Consider the following 18,151-nt stretch of genomic DNA (forward strand, 5'->3'; position numbering starts at 1 on the left):
GCAGTACTGCTCGAAAGGCGGCAGAGTTTTTAGCAGTTGCTTGTTTGTTTAGCAAACTTCAATGTGTCTTTCTTTGTTCATAAGTCTTGAATTACTTGACCCCGCCCTATAGCAAAGACACAGAGAGGACGGGAAATTCTGATATCAGGGCACTGATAAGAACAATGGTAGGCCTAAAAGTCCAGGGTTGCTAATTCAGTCCTAGTAGCAATCCTAGCCACATTCTTTCACTTCTAGCCATTTTAGAGTCAATTTTCATATTCATTCTTACGTCTCTAAAAATGTAGTTATTATAAATAAATTGTATGTAAATAGAGGAAATTTAAAGTTAATTCTTTTAACGCCAAACGGGCATGGCGAGAGATGCTAGCTAGCAGCTTGGCACCTGGCGGGCAAGGGTGTTGGCTGAGTGTTGGCAACACTGCAAAAGTCAGTGAAACATATATATTTTATAGCTCATATATATATATATATATATATATATATATATATATATATATATATATATATATATATATATAGGTATTGGTAAGGTAAACGGACTAATTTACGCACTGACTTGTTTCTCATTCCTCATGATTTTTAAAAAGCCGGAACCTGTCCCGTTTCCGGGTGAAAATTTTATGATCACCCTGGACTGATATGGTGTCGAAGCTTACTACTAATCTTTGGGATAAACTGCAGATCATAGACAAATACCATATGGAGGGTGGAAAGTAGTCAAATAGTATCAAGTTTAAAAAAATGAACTTCGATGATCGTTGCGGAGTGACAGTTCGAAATTATAACAAGGAAAACAATCTTTAAACTTTAACTTTATTGAATAAACTGTGGTTCAGGTTGTTCCTATCTTTCCTTGGTCATACAAAACATAAATAAGAAATAAAATAAAAAGTTGAATTTTAAAAACGTGTACTAGACAAAATACTTATTTTACAAATGAAATACAAAAATGAATGATAAAACCATTGTTATCCCAGAACTTACGTCTATGATCTCTCTGAGCTAACTGAGCTAAATCTGATCCACTCTCAATGTCGCTGTGCCGACGTGAATATAGAAGTGAACTTCTTACGCGTCTCCTTCTTGGTTGCTCCTACAAAATTAATATTGTAGATTACTGTATGCCAAAGTAAAAATTTTAATTCTTATGTTACGTTGATGGTTGAAGTTAGTATATACACATGTCACTTCATTTTGTTTTAATCTTTGCACATTCCCTATAATTTTATTTTGAACATGTACTTTTCTATTATTAATATTATTACCGTTATAATTAATAATAATAATAACTATAATATTATAAATAACTAAGAATATATTTTTTATGTATGGAATTTAAAGTTCCAATATATGGTACAAGGACTAAAATTTTATTGCAACTACATTGTAGGCAGTGGCGTATTTACGATTTTGTTTCGGGAGGGGCTTTGCTAACTTTCGGTGGGCACTTTGCTTGAAAACGTGAAAATTCTGCAAGATATTTCATATACTTTACTATAGTAAGTTGGATTTCAGGAAGGGGGGCTTAAGTCCGGAAGCCCCCCTAAATACGCCACTGATCGTAGGAGACATATTTTTATCTGTAGAATTTTAACAACCTATAGTAACTGTATATCTTAGAATGTGACTTTACTTTAGAATTTATAATACAGTTGCTTTTAACTTTACTTGTAATTTGTGACGTCTGTGTTATAGAAATTGACATAGACTACACGTCAGAGTACAACAATAAGATGTATTTGTTACTTTTATTTTTATTTAATATTTTGGGCAAAAATGTTATTTTATCTGGCAATAGCTACGATTTAGAAGAAGAAGAAGAAGAAATTTTAGAAAAATGTCATGATTAATCTCATTTTGTAAATGTTTTATGTTCATATTTCTTTTCACGCTCGACCATTGTTCTATTCTATTCTATTCTATTCATCTCCCTCGCGGGAGATTTTATAATTAAAAGTCACAGCCAAGTTGACTGCTTCACTAGAATTGTTTTAAATATTTTTGTTGTTATGATAATTGTAAAAGATGGCCCGTTCCAAAATGGACGAATTGGCCTGTTTCAAATAGTTATGTTTCCACACTAGTTTGTGAATTAAAAAGGAAGGCAGAAGCGTAGAACATACAAAAAAAGATGTAAATCACTATAAAAATTGTAATGCACTAAATTATGTCCAAAATTGAAATTGTTGTTAAAAATGAAATTGAAATAATTGAAGAGCATGACGCTCCATTGTGTAGAACATTCTACGCCATCTTGCCAACCTCCAACGACCATTGCCATATGAACTAAATACACGTTTGTGATTGGTTGCAGGGGTCAAGGTGGAACAAAACGAGACCTGTGGGGCTTCTAACCCGTTCCTACTCCTATTCCTACTACTTATACTATGGATTCGTATAGCAAAACTGCATGCGTAACGTAAGTAAATAACTTTTTGAGGATTATTTTCATCTTATTTTAATGAAAAAAGTGTCATGAAAATTTTTTTAAAAATAAAAAACTGTCCTTAAGCGGGGTTTGAACCCACGCCAAAAGCGATTATGATTACTAACCTGTTGCGCTAGCAGGCTCGGCTACGAGAACCGATAGAAGCCAGCCTTTGATTTCTTATATGTATGCTACGTTGCGAGAAACGCATAACTTCAACCAATTGGCCAGAGTCGAGCGTTTTGTGTTGATGCCGGTCAATGTTCATATCAGGCCGGTAGGCAGCCCAAAAATGTAAAGGAACCGGCTGAAGTTACGGGGGGCCGATCCAAAAATATTATAGTTCAGCACCATATTATAGTTCATTTGCAAGCCTACCGTGAAAATTTTAGGGGGGCCCAGCCCCCCTAGACCACCTGGATACGGGCCTGGTTCGTATATACGTCCCAATCCGGTTGCTGTGGTAGCAGTTCCCTTTACAAAGATTTTGTTTATAAATAAGATTAATAGATAATTCAAAAAGACGCCATATAAGTTAGAAGTGTACGGAATTGCTGAGAAGCAATTATCAATTATTATTTGTTAATATAGTGCTCCTAAGTGATCGAAATAGTGTTTAATTATCTGAATTATCATCGTAGTAAATAGTAACAAATTCTAATAGATATATATACTACGAATAAAATATGTGAAATCAATCGAACTGGTGACTAAGATTATAAGAGTTCACCTTGTTATTAATTCATATTAAAGATAGTCATTATTTATCTATTTTTCTACAATAATATTGAATGAAGTACAAGTATATGACAAAGTGCTGCATCCCTGCTTTACTAAATGTTCATCTATTCTTAACATATTCAACTTCCGAGTACAATAAACATTCGAAATACACGAATACAATTAACATTCGAAATACAGACCCAGTTTAATTAGCTATATTATACATTTAAGTTATTACTCTTCGCTAAGCCCATCCACGTTTTTGAGTTTTATTTATCACTCTTCGCTAAGCTCATCTACGTTTTTGGGTTTTATTTATGACTCTTCGCTAAGCGCATCCACGTTTTTGAGTTTTTTTAATGACTCTTCGCTAAGCCCATCCACGTTTTTGACTTTTATTTATGATTCTTCGTTAAGCCAATTCACGTTTATGAGTTTTATTGAATAACTTAAAAATAATTAAGAGCATAAAACTGTAAAGCATGGCCGATATAATATCTATAAAATGCTATTAAATGAACCAGTAACTGTGCATTAAGACAAGAAATACCGTTATGATATCATTGTCTGTTTTCTTATAGACAAGAAATTTGGGTGCGTAGCTTATGGCATCATAATCGCTGGAGACAAAAATGTATACGCTATACAAAACGCTGAAAGTAATTATTAGCTCTCCTAATAGTGTCTTGCAGATACCAACTATCTTATTTTTTCTTTTTCTTTTTTCTTTCTTTTTTTTTAATTTTTGATGCACGGTTTTGTTGAAGTTATTCACTAAAACTCAATATAGGAGAGTGAGCTTAGCGCAGAGTCTCAAGTTCAGTTTTTAATAATCTAAATTTGATTTAATGTGTGTCTCTGTATGATAGGATTCAACCTCGTATGTCCCTATGAAGAGTAGGCCATTTATATAACAATAGGTTTGTCTGAGTGTTGGTTCGGAGACACCAACAAGGCCCACTATATAGCCACTGAACTAAACGGTTCGGAGCACAGAGTTCGGGTCAGAACATTTCTAATTGCGTCAGAACGTTAAAGACAGATTCTAATTGTGCTTCTAGCGCCAATACAGCTCAATAAAATGAATATTATTCAGTTGTATGAGCACTAATATAGATATTCTGAAATTGAAACAGCAAATTAAGTAATTACTATTACATTTTCATGGCTTAATATATAAATTTATTGGCAGCATGGGACTAATTACTCTAGTGTTTAGATAAATTCTCATAGAACTTACCTTAGCATGTTCGAGTTCATGTTCATCTGCAACACTTTTCTTCAAGGAAACAGTAAGTTTATAAGCTACCTTGCTTATTTCTAATTCCATAGAAGTACGTGGCGACTGAAATGAAAATTATTATTATAATAACAATAATAATAACAAGTGAGTTTCGTTTCACAGTCTGAAACTAGGGTAGACTTACAAACTATGCAAATTTAATACTCAAACTTGAAGTAGTGCATCTATAACTACTGGTTGCACTAGAGGAATAAGGACAAAGATAAAGCCCGTTCCTCGAATGTTTAATTTATATCAAAGAGCCATTAATCACTGTCTTACTCTTTTGCTCTATGAAAATTAACATTAAAACCGGAAATGGTAGTCGATGTCTATCACTTACGGCTGCAATAAAAAGAATAAAATCAGAGGTGATACATAGTATTAGTACTGTGTATCACTAATAATATTATTAGTATTATATGTTTTTTATTTTATTTTTTATTTTTATTTTTATTTATTTATTTATTATTTATTTATTTATTTTGTTAACTGAACCCTGTGCCGCTGTTTCGATTTTCGCTTTAGACATCTCTTGTAACAGTTCAGCAAGCTGCGAAGACAAAATTGTGTTCGTTCAAAGTTATTTTAACCATTTACTTAATATTTAAAACTCGCATCACCTCTTGGCTTAAAACTCAAGAAACTCATCGGGATTGTCCCGAAAGTTCAGTTAATTTTCTCGAGGAAAAAATGTGGATTTCTTCTGTAAAAAGAGTGTTTTGATGTAAAATAATAGAAGTATGATGTTATCCAATAACTAGTGAAATGTAGTGATGTGCACATAATCCCATACAAACAAACATTTTTCTTTCTTTCTTTTCTATGCACCATCTTTTTACCTTTTTTATCTTCTCTGCTTTTCTTTTATATCTTTCACAATTTACCACATGATTTTATATATATCCGGAAATATATGTATATTTTTAAAGTATAAACGATGTACTGTTAACGTACAGTATTGTAGAGAACGCAAAAAATAGTAATATTAGATTATAATTATTAATATAAACCTGTATACATTGATGAAATCTGAGCAAAATTGTCGAAATCGGGAGCTTGACAAATTGTCAAAACAGAGCACAAGGAAGGGTTAATAAATTACCATTTCTGAATTGTTGCAAGAGAAATTCGATTTGAGCCTTATTTGTGTGCCATAAACGTTAATCAAGTATTTATGTACGAAGAAAATCATTAGAGTAGTTTCAAATAAAATAGTCGGAACAAAACTAAACTTACCAAATAAATAAAGTACTTTATCTGAATAAAAAGTATATATATATATATATATATATATATATATATATATATATATATATATATATATATATATAATATATATATATATATATATATATATATATATATAAGATGCCCATTCAAATATAAGTAAGAGATGTTTCATTTCATACAACAATTCTGCCTCTAATTATTCTAGAACAGCAGCCTACAGCCTCTAATTATTCTAGAACAGCAGCCTACAAGGTTGAAATCAAACGAATTCGTTACGTAATCATTTACTATAATGTTCTTTGTCTTTAACCATTTTAGATCCTCTATATTTTCGTTTTAGGAAGATTTTTCAAATCATTTCATACCTTAAACAGCTTAAACACTACTTACTACAGTGCGATTCAAAACCTTTGGTTTGAATGTTCTTTCATTTGCTATACGAAAACGGACTTTCTATAATCACTTTCAGATGACGAACGAAAATTTTAGAACTTGCAAATATATCAACTTATATAATATAGATTCAAAAAGGTAAGACGTATGGTAATCGACCGTGTAACAAACCTTTTGTGTTCCAATTCTTGAATTGCTATTTCTATTTATTTTTATGATTTACCAACATTGAAAGCTTTGAATGTTCATCTTATAATTACTAAAAATGTTTAATTTTACTAGTGCCAATGATAAATAAAAAAGATTTGAAATAACAATGGATGATTTATTAATAGAGACCGAATATTAGGCAAAGTGCCTATTCTTTAATATTGAAGATATATAAAAAAAAAAGTTTTAAAATTTATGTGGGGGTTATAGTTTCAATTTAAGCCAATTTTATTTTGCCTATATTTCCTATTTGGCTCCTTCCTGTCTAAATAATTGCTTGTGCCTAATGTGGCCTATTCTATGTATTTTCTTCAAAATAAGATTTTATTGGGGGATAATGTATAATTTAGTATTTCAAGAAAGGATTCTCCCCCTTCCGAGAAATATAAGTGCTGTTTGTAGTGATAAGATGTCCTAAAACTTTGGACTGCTATGTGTACTGATAAAGTGCTCTAAAACTTTGGACTGAGAAAGTGTATAAAATTTGGACTTATGTGTAGTGATAAAGTGCTGTATAAAATGTATTTACTAAATATACATGGAATACATGTCAGGTGCGTTTTCATGGGTACAGTAAAGCAGGGGTAAAAGTGGATCTGAAAAGGTAGGGGGACGGTAGGTAGCAGCATGATGTCACGCCGTTCCCCTGCTTATCTTTGCTCATTGTATTTTTTAGTAACTGGGGGAACGCTGTCTATATTTTACACCTTAACCTGACAGGTGAGGGTCAGCGTCCCCCCGCATTCCTCCTCACTTTTATCACTGCAGTAAAGAAGATATTAACAAACATGCATATTTCTGTATTCTTTGAACATTATCTACGACTCGAATTTATTTTTATTTTTATTGAGTATTTATCTTCATTATTTCCAGTTACATTTTAGTGCCTACTTTTTAGACATTAGGTGTCTATCTGCCTGCCTATTTTCCAGGTTTTTAATGCCTAAACATCCGGTCTCTATTTATTTTGTATCACATATCCATATCTGTTAGAAGTCCAACAAAGCTTTTAATTTTAACAACATTAATAGATGTTCTATTTATTAATTGAGTTATTATCAAAGAAATGAAGTTTTTCTTAAGGAACGCTTTCCAATGTTTTTAGTATAAAAATCAGAGAATTCAATTCTTTCTTAACACTTATTGCATTGATACATATTCAGTTATTGAAATAATATACATAAATATTTAAACTCACTTCTTGTGATGCATTACACAATACTTGAGAACAAAACACCATGACAATATAAAGCCAAATAATCACAAAAGGATTCGCAAGATAATCCCATTCAACATCTCGAAGTGTAACAATCCTTGGGTCTTTTTTGTTCGTTTCTAGCAACGGTGTTATTCCACAAAGTCTGAAATACAAAATTCTTAAAATATCAAACTCCATTACATATCTACTTTATACTCTTATGTACTACTGAAATTATGAACGATAGGACCTACTAGGTTCGTGAACTCTTGTCTTTGTAGGGTGAACAAAACTTTTCAGGCTACGTTATTTACGTGGATCAGTCAGAAAGTTAGTTGCACTACTTCGTAAATATTTTCGGTCAAAGGTATTTTCATGAAACTGTGTGGCAACACTGCGAGACATGTAGCTGTATCGTGTGACGTAGCGGCTTTCACGGGGCAAGTGGAAGTGTTCTGATAATCAGTCGTAAACATGTCTCGGGGGATGCAAATAGCGTCCAAATTAGAAATTCGTGCAGTGATTCGGTTTTTGTGGGTGAAAAGATGTAACTGCACTGAAATTTATTGGTGATTGCATGGAGTGGGGCGGAAACGTGGACCTTACGTAAAGGTGACGAAAATCGACTGGAAGCCTTCGAAATGTGGGCGTGGAGAAGAATGGAATTAGTTGGGTCGAGCGGAAAACGAATGAGAGAGTGTTAGAAATGGTGGGTGAGAAAAGAACACTTTTAGATATTATTAGGAAGAGGAAGAGAAACTGGTTGGGACATTGCCTAAGAAGAGATTGTATCATGAGGGACGTCCTAGAGGGTATGTTGGCGGGAAAGAGAGGGAGGGGGCGAAGGAGACTACAATTAATGGATGATATTAAAACAGAAAGATCATACGCGAAGACGAAAAGGTTAGCGGAGAACCGTGGAGCATGGAAGCTTCTCAGCTGCGGCAAGTGACCTGCCAATAAAGGCAGAATACCTATGATGATGATGATGATGCATGGAGTGTATGGTGAAAATGCAATGTCACGAAAAGCTATCGCAAAGTGGTGCAACATGTTTGAGAACAGACGTATAGATATTGACGATACTGAGCGCGAGGGAAGACCATCAGTTGCGACAAATCCGGAAATCGCTGCTCGCATGAATGAATGCATTCTTGCAAACAGACACATAACAATACATGAACTTTCAAAGTGACGATACTACTCGGATGACCAGGTGAAAGCTGCAGCCCAAGAATTGTTATCGGGCATTGGACGGGATTTCTTTACAAAAAGCATAAAAAAATTTGTACCATGCCTCGACAAATACTTAAAAGGTAATTACGCTGGAAAGTAGATTGTGAATGGAATTTACGATACAAATAAAGTTATTGTAAAATTTCTATCTTGTTTTATTTTCTTAAGCAGTGCAACTCACTTTCTGACTGACCTTCGTATATGGGGTTTTTATATAAAATATACAGTGCTTTTAAGTCAAGCACGGTGGGAGATAAGTTTAAAACATAAAGTGAGAGTTCATTCGAAATTTTGGAAAAGCAAGTTTTAAAAAAAATGCTTGAAGAGATCATGCAAAACAAATTTTTTTGTAGGAAAACGTTTTTCATGTGGGACACTTGTTTCGAAAAAGTTACTAGTCAGTTGAGTATTCTTGCACATTCAGATAAAACGTAAAATGATATTGGGTTGGTGCACAAATTCGTAGCGTTTTGTTTCGCATCTTGGCATTCCCGATGGCTATGGGTTTATTTATCGATTATCATTTTCGTTTTGATATTCAATTATTGTGCTTGATTTTTTTATATTGAATTTTTCATTTTTGCAGATAGTGAGTGGAGCCGTGAACGCTAGAAAATGGAGCATCAAGTAGAGAAAGTGAAATATTTCTGACATATGCATAATCTTTTGTGGATTTACGCTGGATATTGTACGGGAGCTGCTTTGTTTGTTCGGACTCAACCATTCCTTTCTTTTCCTTATGATAGCATAAAGATACCATTTCTCGTTACCAGTAGCGATATTGGATACGAATGGTCGATGTTGTTCATGAACTAATAATGACGCGCAAGCAAAGATGCATATGTGGCTACCCGCTGATTTTTGTGTTTTGTGTATTGAATGCAAATGTCACATGATAGCGAAATTATCATCATAGTTCATCACATTTACTAGTGCTGGGTACACTGATGTAGATCACTGTGTATTAATGTGTTTATAAATAATCTTCATCAAACCCCGAAATCTTCCTGAACTTGGAGTGCCACTTATGTCAAAACAGCCCTCTTTAAAACGAAAAAAAAAAAAAAACATTTTCCTGTCGTGCTCCCTCCTATGACATTGTTTCCATACTGACGCAAATGTTTCGGTCAGCCTCCCCTACTTTCGCCCTTCCATTGAACTCAAAGCGAAGAATATGTCAGAAATGCTCCACTTTCTCCACCTGACAATCCATTTTCTAGCGTCCACGGCTCCACTCACTATTTGCAAAAATGAAAAATTCAATACCTAAAATCAAGCACGGCAATCAAATGTCAAAACAAAATTGACAATCAATAAATAAGCACATAGCAACCGGAGTGCCAGCACGCGAAATAAAAACGCTACGAATTTATGTACCAACCTAATATATAAATCATTAACGGCTGAAGAAAAAAGCATGAAGCAAAACTTTAAATAGGAAAATGTCATAAGGCCCATCGAATCGAGCGCTCTACTTAACTCACAGGCCCTGGGAGACATCAGAAAATTGCAAATACTAAAATGTGTAATTCGATATATCATTAAAAGGATTATAAATATCAAATAAATTTTGTAGAAAAAATTTCTTTGTCTGGAGCACAGTTTAGGAAATGCCCATGATTTAACTGATTTTTATCTGACTATGCAAGAATTCTTAAGAAATGAAGGCCACGTACAAAAGTTGCATGTTTTTTATCTTTTCAACCATATATTAAATTGCATACTTTATCATTTAAAATTTTCGGCTGATCTCTTAGGCTCCCCATGACAGGGAGGCCCCCATGGGTCAAGCAAGTCATTCCATTTGATGTGTCCTATCTCAATCTTTATTCAATTCTTTATTTCCAGTCATTTCTGTTTAAAAGTAGAGATGTTTTATCTGAATATGCAAGAATTCGCAATTAAATGGTGAACAGTTCGTAAATAATGCCCTACACGGAAAACTTTTTCCTACTAAAGTTGCTTAATTTTCCATGAAATTTTCATAAATGTACAAAATTACATACCAGTACCTTTAAAAAAAATTAGAGCAATCCCTGGGGCCTCATGACAGGGGCCTTGTGAGTCAAACAGGGCACTACATACACGATGCGTCCTATGACATTTTCCTATCTCCTTTGACATTTTCCTATGGCATTTGTTTCATTCTAGTAACTCCTAACGTTTCTAATTAATTTAAAAGCACATAGCCCAGCCTTTTTTTTGAAACACCCGTACATAGCAGTATATACGTACAAGGTCCCTAATATACTACTACTTCTTATAAATATAAATTTACATAGTTATAATTTTAATGTTATAACATGTGTCTATGAATATTATGTTTCATATTTCCTAACTGCATAATTGCTAATAGACGCCTTTAGGATACATTATGAATAACCAAAATATTAGCAATGATATTTGTTGATATCAACTGAAAAGATTAATTTCATGTCAACGGTATACTCTTCACGGATTTTTTGGTGTTTAGATCCTGCAACTGGCAGAAAAATGAATCACAGTTATCAAAAAATTCATTTGAAAAGATTTCACAGAAAGGCAAGAACTTATATGTCTCCAGTCCAGCAGCACTTAGAAGCAATCAATAAAAGTGTTAGCACACACTGAAACTGTATTTTGTTAATCATCATAAAGGAACACTATACCTATTTATTTATCAAAAATGTATCCTTTAATGTTTGTTGAACTTGATATGCAGGGTTCACATTGAAATTTTAGTATTGATTTCCCTAACTTTCTATGATTAAGTCTTTCCCTGATATACGGCCTTCTGGACATTATCATCTATAGTTAGGTTAACAAAAAATAAATAAATATAATAATAATAATAATAATAATAATAATAATAATAATAATAATAATAATAATAATAATAATAATAATAATAATAATAATAAATAACTTCTTTTTCAATCTGCCTCCACATTTCAAAGGAGTCCAACGCTCTCCTTTCCATTTTTAAATACGACATAAACTTACTGTCTGACTGTAAATAATTACTAGGAGCTAAACTTCCTGTATTTGAAATACAAGAAAACATCAATATGAAACAATAATTATACACTAACGATATCTTTAATATCTCGGCATTCTTAAATTTAAAGAAAATTTGTATTTACTAGTGGATTTTGCATGTCGTTATGGTTTGAACCAGATTTAGATTTTTTTTAATTATTTAAAATGGAAGTTAAGTAAAGTTGGACAGTTACTTCTTATGTTAATTCAAATCGCAATTCTTCCTTATTTAAATTTTTTCTGATAAAATTCATAACCGCAGAACATTTTTCTTCTGATTTCCTGTACAATTGGATTATTAATGAATTTCATGAACTTTAAGAATAACAGCACAGAAAAATAAATGTTCTGTATTTCGGCTGATTTATTTTGCAATACATATATCGAAGAGAATTGTATACATTGATAAAATCTTTTTTTATTTAAAATTCTAGAAATTACCAAATAATAAGTTTCTACCATTTATTACAGTATAATAAAACTAAATGTATTTATTTTTAGGAATTTAAACTATCATACTTAACTTTACGTTTGAAAATCTGTTTTGTTTCTTGAGAAATATTAAAGTAGCGTTAGTTATATATTTGTAATTTTAGTTCAATTATCTTTCCTAACAGCAACAGACGGTCCACGGGGCTATGAGCATACCATAATTAATTATACGAGGGCTATCCAGAAAGTAGATTACGTTTTCGTCTGTGTCCGCTAGGGGCGGGGCTAGCGCGGCCATCTTGGGGTCAGAGCGTTGCGCAGCTCAGTCGGCATCTAGCCGTGCTAGTGAGAGGTTCGTGCTGTGCTCCGTTAAGATACTGTGACGGTTTGAAATGTCTGCGTCAATTGAAAATCCCGCGAGCTGCGAGGTGCGTGCAGTAATAAGGTTTCTGACAGCAAAAAACTGTAAACCGATAGAAATCTATCGGCAGCTGTGTGAAGTGTATGGACAACATTATCACTGAAGGTGGAGTGCGACAGTGGGTCATAAGATTTAAAAATGGCCGAACCAATGTTCACGACGAAGATCGAAGTGGGAGACCCAGCAAAGTGACTGCTGAACTTGTCGAAAAAGTCGATGTTAAAGTCCGTGAAAATCGAAAGTTCACAATAACGGAACTTTCTTTGAGTTTTCCACAAATTTCGCGAAGTTTGTTGCACGAAATCATCAGCGAAAAGCTTGGTTACCACAAGTTTTGTGCAAGATGGATTCCAAAAATCTTGACAGAGGACCACAAAAATCAGCGAATGGCTGCAGCGTTGCACTTTTTGGACGCCTACAATAAGGATGGTGACTCTTTACTCGATCGCATCGTTACTGGTGACGAAACATGGGTGAAACACGTGAACTGTGAAACGAAATTGCAATCAATGCAGTGGGGGCACACAGGTTCTCCCCAAAAACCCAAGAAATGCATGCAAACAATGTCGGCAAGGAAGATGATGGCGACTGTTTTTTGGGACAGAAAAGGTGTGATTTTGGTAGACTTCCTGGAAAGAGGCACTACAATAAACGCTCAAAGGTATTGCCAAACTCTGCAAAACCTCAGAAGAGCAATTCAAAACAAGCGCAGATGAATGTTGAGCTCTAAGATCTTGTTGATTCACGACAACGCCCGGCCTCACACGGCAAATGTCACGCGTGAAGTTCTTGAATCTTTTCAGTGGGAGTTGTTTCCTCATCCGCCGTACAGTCCCGACCTGGCACCGAGCGACTTCCACCTATTCCCAGCAATGAAGAAGTGGCTGGCTATGCAGCGTTTTGATGACGACGAACAGCTGCAAGAAGAGGTAACGAAGTGGTTGAAGTCGCAGGCGGCCGAATTTTTCGACGAAGGAATTTCCAAGCTCGTACATCGCTACGATAAATGCCTTAATTTGAATGGTGACTATGTCGAAAAGTAGTATTTGTGTGTGGCTTTCATCTGTATATAATAAAATTTGTTTCCTATACTTTGTTGATTTTTTATTCCAAAACGTAATCTACTTTCTGGATAGCCCTCGTATTTAATGTATTGAAGTTTAGTATCGCGAGATATTTCAGATCTTAGTTTACTTACAACCTCAAGTTCTTCTTTCAAAGCCTAAAGTTTTAACACCTTAGGCGCTCTTCAAGTATCTCTATCTATTTTCGACCTTTTTTCTAATCCTCTTTTAGACTTTTCTATAGGCAGCTAAAAGTATTTCCTGATTCTCTTGTTAAATATAGAATTTTTTCTCAACTTCAGCATATTTTGAAGAATATTCCTGACTTTCCCAGACCTCTCCTGACTATCAAGGTAAGTGTAAATCTTAATTTAGGAATTTCACTAATTATTATTAATATTACTACACCAGATTAGAAACTAACCTTATAATGAGGCTATCTTTTGGAACAATTTCTTGTGCCCATTGTAACTGATATAAAAATAAAACCAGAATATGAAATGCAACAAACAGTGCACATAAACGACATATCCATCCAAAACATTTTCCCAGGTTCAGTCGATAGCCCCACCATGTAGATCCACCAAGAAAGCATATAAAATAAATGCTGTTGAATAGCGACGGGCGCATAATTCCAGCGATGCATAACGATGATAAGGCCAAATATCTTGCTGGAAGATAAATAAAGAGCAAAATTAATTGAAAAGATAAATAGACTTGTGGCAGGGACGTAGCCAAAGGGGGAAATGGGACATGACCCCCTCGGAAATTTTAGTCAAGTTAAAAAGTGGAAAGGGGTTAAAAGGAATACTGAGGGAAGAATATAGAAGGGAAATATAATACAAAATAATTATCCTAAACAAATCTACTCTCAGATTTAGTATTACGAATTAGATTAGAATTCAATACCCATAGAACGAGTTTCTCCAAACTAGATTAAGCTGTTACTCTGGAGTAAATAGGCACTAAATTGGAAGTAGGACAGAGTAGTATTTTTTTGCGCGATTGCTCCGAGTAAATGGACTGCTCTAGGATCGATTAGTAAATCCACCAAATTTCAGCAAGTAAAGTGTGAATTCCTGCAAGACATGACAATGGTATAGGTGTTGGGACAGTGGATGTTTGCTGATGATTCGAGTGAAGATTATATTTATGATGCAATTCAGTGAGATATATGAATCAGAGAAAGAGCAAATTTGTTTGAGAATTACGGTGGCGTTGAATTTGTAATATTTTCGGGTGTAATAGGGGTTGTGACTTTAATATATCTGAAGTTGACTGGACTACTAGATTTTTTTCTGGTGATATAAATTATTATTTAACATCCAAAGCTAGAATTTTATTCAATTTTTTGAATGATATGAACTTAAATATAAATTGTACGGTCTCAAGTTTTGATCTAATTTTACACAACACTTACATTAAAATAGTAAATATGTTCTATCCATGGTTTCTCTTCATAAATATCATGCTCCTGTTGATATCCCTGTTAAATGTCCATCTAGGGTACCAGAGATTTTGAGAGTTCAATGTTATATCATAAAGGTGACTTTGTTTCTTTATATAACAAAATTCAAAAAGTAGTATGGACTAATATTTTGATGAATAAAGATATTAATTTCATTGCACAAAAGGTTAATGATAGCATAGTTGATGCGATTAATAACATGTTCCAATAGCAGTTAAAAAATTTTTTACATATTCAAGATAGTATTCACTTATTCTAATTAGGTTACTTAACAAGAAAATTAATGTTCATAAGAAATATAAAAGAACTCAGTTGGCACATAATTATGATGCTTTTTCTAGATGTCGTCTAAATTTTAAGAAGTAACTTTCGAAAAAAATATTATTTTGATAAAATTAAAAATAGTTTAAAAATAATCCAAAAACTTTTGGAAGTTTACAAAAAATAAGTTGAATATTAGGGAAAGTAATAAGGTGGTGTTGGTTAATGATGAGCTTGTATCTAAGCTACAGCTATTGACCGAATTTATGGCTAAGCAGTTCAAAGCGGTTTATCATAAGAATGACTCAAATCAAAGTGATGATATGGTTAATCAGATTCGTAGTGATGTATGATTTACGTGTTATTATTGAACAGATAGTTGGGGTTATAAAAGGTTTAAATATTAAAGCTTTTGTAAGTCCAATTTTGACATCCTTGTTTAACTCGAGTTTAGCTTCTCATATTTATTAAAGTGTATGGAAAATGGTAACTGTAACTCCAATTCCTGAAACTGATGGACTATAGCAGATTATAAACTAATTTCTTTACTTGATGTTATACATAAGACTTTTGACCAATTTATTTTTAAATAATTATACAACTTTGTTCATCATCGCATTGTCTCCGAAAAAACGGCTTTATAAAATATAAATCAACTGTGTTGGATTTAAATAGATTTTTAACTTTGTTACTCCTGTGGTTTCTACTAAAGGTCAAGTAAACACTATCTACTTTGATTTCGTTAAGGCTTTTGATAAGATTTCTCATCATATTCTCAAAAAACTTTGTCTTTTTGATATTCCTAAATCTTTAGTATTTTGGTTTGTCTTTTATCTGTTTGATTGTAAATTTGTGGTTGAGTATATGAGTTGTAAATCACCTATGTATAGTATTTTTTCTAGGGCCTCACAAGGATCTAATTTCGGTCCCTTCTTATTTCTTATGTGTGTTTGAATGATATTGGTGATTCTTTGAGTTGTCCTTTTATTTTCTATGCTAATGATCTTACGATTTTTTATCTATTCAAAATTATCAGAATCATTTAATATTACAGACAGATATTAAATCAATCTTGAATGATCTAAAAACAATTTATTACCTCTGAGTATGAATAAAATTGAAACAGTATTATATTCAAGGAAACCCAATGGTTCAGTTTATTAGTATAAATTATTAGTATAAAATTAATGATCATAAAACTGAAATGGTTTCAATTACCAAAGATCTTGGTATTGTTATGGATAATAACTTACTGTTTAATGAATATGTTGATAATATTTTGTCAAAGACCGAAAGGAACTTAGATCTTATTAAGTGGGTTGCAAGAGACTTTAAAGTTGTATATTGTGCTTATGTTAGATCCCACTTAGAATATGCTGCTTTGATGTGCAACAGGAATTTGATCTCGATCTCTCAAGCTATTGATAGTCTTTAAATTTCCTTTTTTGGCTTGACTTGGATTTAAATTTAAATTTAATACTTTAACCAATGACGCTATTCTTTTGAAACTCAATTCAATTTTCCTCGTTGAAAGAGGAAATTTATAGCAGATCAAATTTATTCACAGTATAATTCATGGTAAGATTGGTCTAATCGATTTGTTGTACATCAGAACTCCATCTTATAACCCTAGAATTTTTTTTACTTTTCTCTTGTAACTGTAATCTGGTTGGTACTCCAATTTATAAAAAAATATTCAAACGATTAATAATAAACTTTTAATATTTTTAATAAACAATTTTCTCAAATTAAAAAAAAAAAAACAATATCTTAAGAGTATTACAGATGTATAAGTCTTTTTATAGGGTGCAACGATAACATTTATGTATATTTAGTTATAGGGCAACCAGGACAATAGTCCGTACCTTATGATATCAAATGTTGTGGCCAGACTTGTTTAAACTTGTTTTATTTATGCTGTTAAAGATATAATAAGTGAGGAAGCTATAGATGATTGAAGTGTATTTTTAATTTCTGCAAAATGAATGATAAACATTAAGGACATACAAAGTCTAACAGGAATAAAAATAGTTTAATTTATTGAAATAATTATGGTGGTAAGTTTTGGTGGATACTAACGTAATTTTAAACGAACTGCGACCGCAATATTTAATTATATATGTGTGTTCCAAGGGCAATTCTTGTATTCATAGCATATTGTGTTGTCAATTTCTACATAAATTTTGTGTTTTGACCATTATTACTGTTTTCATGTTTATAATTTTTCTAGAATATATTTTGCATTACTTTTTTCAACACGTGTATCTTTTCCTTGTTTTAATGTGATCAATTAAAGGTTCAAGTTGTATCTTATTTGTCTCAATAATAAGTGAAGAATTAAAAATTATTTTTTTTTCTTATTTGTTGTTGAAATCGTTCATTAAGCCGTTGACGAGCTCTGAGGGTTTTACGGTGTGGAGCAATAGATAAACTTGTGATAGTGAAAGATATCTGTGTGCAATGTGAACATGAAGCTTGGGAGAAGAAAGCGGTGAAATCCGTTTTCAAATCGCTTCAGAAATAGTGCTAAAATTACCAAAAACTGATTTGGTTTTAAGAACAGAAGCAAACATATGCATCGTCCAACAATGAATACAAAATTAACGGTTGAATTTTTAAAACATTGCCATTATAAGTTAATTAAAATTTATATAATTGAAACAAATTTATGTAATAAATTAAATTAATGGAATCAAGTGACGGATGTGCTTCACAAGCTGGAAAGACACCAGCTTTTACAATCAGTGACTCAGTGTCAAGTGCTAACAATGGTAGCTGTTC

The 18,151-nt window shown here is 32.9% G+C and overlaps 1 protein-coding gene across 1 annotated transcript in view; it reads right to left on the reverse strand.

Moving 5' to 3' along the window:
• Positions 1 to 839: 839 nt before the first annotated feature.
• Positions 840 to 18,151, reverse strand: part of LOC145679668 (piezo-type mechanosensitive ion channel component 2-like) — a 50,921-nt gene continuing 33,609 nt past the window's right edge. Inside the window, exons 6-9 of the mRNA XM_081750244.1 lie at positions 14,066 to 14,312; positions 7,471 to 7,633; positions 4,395 to 4,499; positions 840 to 1,096 (exon numbers count right to left, since the gene is read on the reverse strand). Coding sequence (XP_081606370.1) covers positions 929 to 1,096; positions 4,395 to 4,499; positions 7,471 to 7,633; positions 14,066 to 14,312 — 683 coding nt within the window. The 3' untranslated portion in view covers positions 840 to 928. The remainder of the gene's footprint in view (positions 1,097 to 4,394; positions 4,500 to 7,470; positions 7,634 to 14,065; positions 14,313 to 18,151) is intronic.

This window comes from Thermobia domestica, chromosome 2 (assembly GCF_964235325.1).
Source record: "Thermobia domestica chromosome 2, izTheDome1.hap1.1, whole genome shotgun sequence".
NCBI classification, from domain to species: domain Eukaryota; kingdom Metazoa; phylum Arthropoda; class Insecta; order Zygentoma; family Lepismatidae; genus Thermobia; species Thermobia domestica.